This window comes from Benincasa hispida, chromosome 5, assembly GCF_009727055.1.
Source record: "Benincasa hispida cultivar B227 chromosome 5, ASM972705v1, whole genome shotgun sequence".
Classification (NCBI taxonomy): domain Eukaryota; kingdom Viridiplantae; phylum Streptophyta; class Magnoliopsida; order Cucurbitales; family Cucurbitaceae; genus Benincasa; species Benincasa hispida.
The window spans coordinates 61564136-61570283 of record NC_052353.1 but is presented as its reverse complement, the minus strand read 5'-3'; the positions used below and the strand labels follow the sequence as shown (position 1 = coordinate 61570283).

Sequence of the window (6148 nt, the reverse complement as noted above, 5' to 3'; positions counted from 1 at the left end):
TTCTCCTTTGGAATGGTTCTGTTCTCAACAACTAATGCACGTTGCTACACCCAACCCAACTGCTTCACATAAAGCCCACCATATGCACACTTGCGTTCAGAACGAGCCATTGCCATGAGCTTGAATCCTAGGGCCAAGATTGGTATAATCACGGTGAAGCTATCACAACATGACCGACAATTTCTATACAACTTAATACAGGAGAGAAAAGTAACGTAGATTCTTTTAATCTATATCCAATGATTATTAGGAGACAGTCACGTTGGAATAATTTGTATGAAGAGGTCAAGTTTTCACCAAGGTTTTGGTAGACAATAAACTAGTTTAATTTTGCCCGATTGGAATAGAAGTATTCTACTTCTAGTAAATTAGGTGAACTTTGACGGCAACATTAGTAGATTTATAACTATAGATTCCAAATTTATTAAGTGGCAAAAACAAAAAGTTCCGGTATATCACTTACATCTAAAAAAATATCATAAAGATTGTTCACAAGTTAATGTTTACAGTTCATAATTTAATATATTTTTTTTTTTACTAAAGTGAGCATAACTCATCAATAATTGACATCTACTACATTTCTAAAGGTTGAAAGTTATGGTCCCGTTTGGTAATCATTTTATTTTTTGTTTTTATTTTTTAAAATTAAATCTATAGACACTACTTTTATCTCAAAATTTCTTCTTTTGTTATTACTTTTCACCCTTGATTTAAAAAACTAAGCTAAATTTTGAAAACTAGAAAAAGTAACTTTAAAAAAATTGTTTTTGTTTTCAGAATTTGGATAAAAATTTAACTATTATACTTAAAGATGCAAATCATTATAAGAAATATGGATGAAATATAATTAATTTTCAAAAACAAAAACCAAAAATCAAATGATTACCAGGCGGGACCTAAAATTTTTCGTTAGTAAAAAATCTGGTTCCAGATTTTTTCTCAAATGTAGAACTTACAATAGATTCATTCAAGAAAAGAAAAGGAAGCTTGAAAGAATAAGAAACTTAAAAGATAGAATATTTTGCCAAATCAACATTCCAATTAAAAAGAAATGAATTGGGAAATCAGTAATTTCATGGTATAACTGAAAGCAGTTTTCAACAAGAAGCTAAAAAGATCAATGACATCTCAAGTCCATTAGTCTTTATTCCAACAATAATGTATATCTTACTCAGGTAGTTTTTACAACTGGAATGCTGAGGATGCTTCCTCAGTGGTACACAAAATTGTGCTTTATTACATATCATCAAAGAAAGAAGCATGTGGGATTACTTTGCATTATCATTATCATTTGGGGAATTGAAGTTGAAGCTTTAAATGATAAGATGTATCTGTAATAGATGTCTGCTTCTCTGTCTGAAGAAAAATAGCTATCCCTTGTGCAAAAGCAAAAGAACCTGTCCCCCCAACTACTGTCATTTCTTCTCTATTCTCATGCCCGATACGTTTGGCATGGACACCCAAGCTGCCCGAATATTCTGGTGTGTCAAAACTCAGATAGATGATATTGAACGATGAACGAGCAAATTGTTCGTTAGGAATGATGAAACCTTGCGCGTTTCCGACAATCTGGGAAGTGTTCTCAGGTCCCTTTGTGAGCGTTCGGCGGAAGACAAAAATCCCAGAATCTGGTTCTGTTACAGGCTTCATTTTGTTAGATCTGGCATTTTCTTTAGAATGTGGCCGTTGGATGTAGAGGGACAGGTCTGCCCATGGTGGCTTTCTGTCGTGCTTGGCCTGCTTTCTGTGGGATACCGGCGAGAGCAAGGCCAGGAGAATAACAGCTAAGAAGGCCAAGCAGATTGCAGCACAGAATATAATTCTATTCTTCATCATGCATTGAAAGACCAACTTCTTAAGAAAAAGCACATTGATGTATTTATAATGAAGTAGCCAATTGATCAACATATAGCTCGTTCACCCTGATTAAAGTTTAGGTCAACTAATTCAATCTTAAGCTTTAGTACCTAATCCATTGCCCCCCATGTTATACATGGAGGGTCAGTATTTCAAGAAATTGCCTCTTGTAGAAGTCCATCGTCTAAAAGGATTTGGTGTTCCCTAGATAACAAATCCATCGACTTAGTCAATCCTGCTTATGCTGCAACATGAGGTTAAAACTTAGATGGGTCCCTCCTGCACAGAGAAAACCATGGAAATGCATTTATAGAAGCATTTGGACAATAGTTTAGATCCAGATGAGAACATGGGTTTCATCAGTTTGATGGAGCTTAATAATGGTCTAAGCCAATGCCTGAAAGAAAGTGGATGAAATATGCTGCTTTAAGATGGCCATCCCTACAAATAATTCGAGATGGCCTTTCATTCACAAGCAAGGAACTGTCCATTCTGAAACAAACAAGGCATACTGATCCGCATAGCAAAAGTGCAAATTGAAACACACAGCCAAGGCAAATCAGAGACTTGTAAACAGTAGAAATTATGTGTTTTATTCAAAATTATCAAAAGTTCAGGACATGGCATAGAGAACCGACGGGAAAGGTCAGTCTCATGAATTGTGTGTGTGCGAGCATTCGTGAGAGAGAGCAGGCAGGAACATCTAGGCAATTGTGTCCATTTGAAACTACTTGAGAAGTGTAGGTTCAGGCCAACCATCTCAAAACAAAAGGTTCAGCTGAGCCAAGTCTCATTCTTCTATTCTTTAATGCTGTACATCCCGCTTTCCAGTGTCAACTTTTTCCTAAGGTTCAAAACATGGGCACCAACACACACATATCCTCCAAAGAACTATCCTAATAGCAGGCAGCCGAAGTGGCCAAAGGAAAAGACTGGCCCTCGAATTGATATATCAGACCATTAATAAATGTATAAGACCGCTATCTTCTGCATCCTGATAAAGTCCAGATCAACTTTAATCAACTTAAAAGCAAGGAAAAGGAAGAAAAGAAAACTAAAACTGCAAGGAGTTTAAGAAGCTGACTATCTCACAAAGACGTTACCTGCAAGGAGTTTAAGAAGAGGAATGAAACAAATATGTAGGGTTGTATTTTCATGCTTCATCTATTTGTCGACAATGCATCCTCAATTCTCCTAATTACAACACTGAGACTGCTTCCACTTTCCAAAGCTTTGACAGCTGTTTGGTGTGCATGTTTGTGCCACTTCAGCAGATTGTAAGATTGTAGAACGGCCCATCTTGCTTGATTTGACATCTATAAAATGAAAACACCAGCAGAAGTCAGAGAAGTGGTAAATATACTTGTGTACATTGGAAGAATGTACCACTCAAGCGCATTAGAATGAGAACCTGTGCAACAGATAATGGGGGTTGCAAAAGAATGCAAATACTTCTAAACAAATTTTCATCATTCTCTCCACCCTCTGCTTCACCGTAAACAAGAGCTTCAGCTGCAATACCTGCAAAAAGGACCATGCAGTACCTGACCACAGTCATGACCCAGGGCATCGCCAAGTTAGTTATCATATACAGAGTTTCAGGCATAAAATCGAGTCCAGTCACATGATCACTAAAATCAGAAAACATTGCTAAGAATTGTCCTATGTCTTTCATTATTTCGTAGATCGCAACCTTTTGAAGCCTTAAAAGGCTCAGCAGCTGAATGCAATCAATATATATCTTGCTACTTTAGCTCTTTTTTGGATTTCTAGTACAGTACTATAACAGGAAGAATAATAGAAAAATAGAGTGGATCCTTTTCAAAAGAGGCAACCTTTTATCATGATCACCTGTCAAAGGAAGTACCATCCAAACGTCCTTCAGCAAGGCTGCTTGCCATTTTTTCATCCCAAAACTGCGTACCTGCCTATTAAATTCAGAATAAAAAGACTCATCAATACAGAATCAAAGATTTCAAATTTAGCCATCCAAGTCCACCACTACTCTCTAACCTATTGCTTATCCATTCTATCACAGCGACAACTTCATATGATGTATCATTGAGTTTATCTTATTGAGTTAATTTTATTATACTTGTTTCGTTTAGTTACAAAGCCACCTGCTTGATGCATAACCCACAAGGGTACCTCATATTGAAATCATTGTCAATTACCATCATTTCAAGACCTTAGTTTAAAATGCATATGAAAGGATTGTTTACCTGTCCTTGTATCCCCATTTGCATAGCAACAATTGGATCCAAAATCACTCCACGAATCGGGCAGCCCATGAGGTAAGCTGTAATAGAGTATAGGAACTTTTATCAACATTCAGCAGCTGTGCTCACATAATTGCATGAACTACCATTCCAAGTAAATAGCCCGCCCGTGAATAATTGGTAGATATTACCACAGGGTTTGACAAGCTCCAATATTAGTAGAGCATACCAGTCAGTAGATGTCCAGCTTCATGTACAAGGATTCGACGCCTATATGGTGGCCAATAGCTTGAGATTTGTGCTAGACAAGTACCACCAAGAAGGATAGAATCCAAAAATGCTAGCCCCAGCAGTGCCAAAAGGTTTGGCCTAATATCTATGTCCTGCGAGAGCAGAAATGATGTTCCACCAAGAAAAGCAATCAAAGCGTAACGAGAGCTGCCTGAAACACCCCATTTCTTTGGAGACAACTTGGACACTGGAATAACACAAGAAGCCAGGAAGAGAAAAGTAAGTGGTAAGTGGAATATGAATAATAAATCTATCTGAAAGCCGAGATTTATCAAATCACCTTCTAATCCAGTTGTAGACTCCAACACAGATGGGGTGACATCTCGTCGACCCTCCAAAACTGCAGGCATGGTTGGTTCATCAGTATGAGCTATGCTCCAATAAGAAGTATAGAACTGGTGGATAAAGGAACATCAATAAATTTGACATCCCTCGTTGTTGATAATTTTTAGACGTTGACAAATTATATTAGGCCATAACTTCACAAAAATTTAGAGCCTCAAGGAAACTCGACATACACAAATCATCAGGTAAAATGGGCACTAAAAATCAACAATAAATTAAAGCCCCTGCAATACGACATGTAGATATAAAAGAGATTGGTGGAAGCCGAAAGGGAAAGTTGTTTCATGCTGCTAGCAATCTTCACCAGCACCATCTTCACGAACTTCAAAGTTGACAGATGGGAACTAATTTCTAAACGTAAACTAGAATTTCCCAATTTGATATCATCAACAACAAAAACAACAACAACAAAAAGGCTAAAAACCTTCAACACTAATGAAATAAATTCACATGGTGGAGACTACGAAAGGGGTGTACCAATATTCCTGAATTTTCCAAAATTGGGCAAAAATCCTCTATCCCTGAGAAACCCATAAGCATCGGCAACAAGCTTCATATCATCCGCATTCAAACAAGTGTCTAGTACCTCCCAGTCCCTCTCCCAGCCAGACAACCGCGGATTCGCAAGAGCAGACGGAGCTGAACCAGCAGGTGCGGAATCATTAATGGGTTCGATTGCGCTGTCTCTGTCAAAGGATTCGAGAAACCTAAGAGCTTCAGCGAGATCCTTGCGCTTCACTGCCTCTTCATAATCTTGCCATTCGCTAAGAGCTCTAGACAGAGGAAGGAGACGCTGATGGCGTTCTAAATAGAAATGTTTATTGATACCATTAGGGTTTTTTTGCTGAAAATTGAAGGGAATTGGGTAATGGAGCTGCTGGAACTGGAGAAGAGAAGATGAAATTAGGAGTTTGGGAGGACTAAGGACAGCCATGAGAAGGAATACGCGCAGAATTGATTGGGCAGTGCAAGGGAACTTTTGGAATCGGCAATTTACGTGGATCCACACCCAACTCCAAGTAAAATAGAAGCTTTTTACGGAAAGGACTCAATTAGATAACAAACAAATGGTGAAAGCAAAGCCATGGAATTGGTAACTGGGGATTCTGAGCAGCCAAGCTGAAATGTTCATCATATTACTTAGCTTACAAGACGACCTGGATTAATTTGATTTTGAACCATGTATAGTAAATGTATAGTAGTGGTGTGCACTGTGTCACAATCGCTCTTTCGGAAGCTTCTCTTAGCGATTGTGCGGCACTTGTTCCCGCTCACGAACAAGCCAGCCAACTCGATTACGGACTGTCGATGGCACACCGAGTGCCTCTTGCAACCTCCACCCCCGTTTTAGGGAAAACGGTTTTAGAAAACGGGTTTGGAGAAAAGGTTTTCGTAAGAAGATTTGTGAGTGTGAATAAAGAAAGAAAGATTGTAGT

At 38.3% G+C, this 6148-nt stretch overlaps 2 protein-coding genes across 3 annotated transcripts; both read right to left on the bottom strand.

Annotated features, from left to right (window-relative positions):
- Nucleotides 1-1119: 1119 nt before the first annotated feature.
- Nucleotides 1120-2265, bottom strand: LOC120077977 (dirigent protein 8). Its single transcript, XM_039032123.1, has one exon. The coding sequence runs from the start codon at nt 1906-1908 to the stop codon at nt 1288-1290; it is 621 nt and encodes a 206-aa protein (XP_038888051.1). The 5' UTR covers nt 1909-2265; the 3' UTR covers nt 1120-1287.
- Nucleotides 2266-2424: 159 nt separating this feature from the next.
- Nucleotides 2425-5920, bottom strand: LOC120077976. Of its 2 annotated transcripts, none has more exons than XM_039032121.1 (8): nt 5190-5920; nt 4648-4707; nt 4306-4554; nt 4080-4156; nt 3709-3785; nt 3269-3401; nt 2961-3173; nt 2425-2851 (listed from the first exon to the last, which is right to left on the bottom strand). In XM_039032121.1, the coding sequence occupies exons 1-7, from the start codon at nt 5644-5646 to the stop codon at nt 3018-3020; spliced, it is 1209 nt and encodes a 402-aa protein (XP_038888049.1). In that variant the 5' UTR covers nt 5647-5920; the 3' UTR covers nt 2425-2851; nt 2961-3017. The 2 variants fall into 2 exon arrangements, with proteins under 2 accessions (XP_038888049.1, XP_038888050.1); XM_039032122.1 differs by having other exon boundaries at nt 4648-4762; nt 5190-5328.
- Nucleotides 5921-6148: the final 228 nt, after the last annotated feature.

Excerpts from the sequence above, each read along its gene's own strand:
- LOC120077977 (XM_039032123.1), bottom strand. The coding sequence starts at position 1,908 with ATGTTGATCAATTGGCTACTTCATTATAAATACATCAATGTGCTTTTT.
- LOC120077976 (XM_039032121.1), bottom strand. The coding sequence starts at position 5,646 with ATGGCTGTCCTTAGTCCTCCCAAACTCCTAATTTCATCTTCTCTTCTC. Across the intron at positions 4,157-4,305 it reads AGCTGGACATCTACTGACTG|CTTACCTCATGGGCTGCCCG; the intron begins GTATGCTCTACT and ends ACTCTATTACAG. Across the intron at positions 3,402-3,708 it reads GATGGTACTTCCTTTGACAG|GTACTGCATGGTCCTTTTTG; the intron begins GTGATCATGATA and ends GACTGTGGTCAG.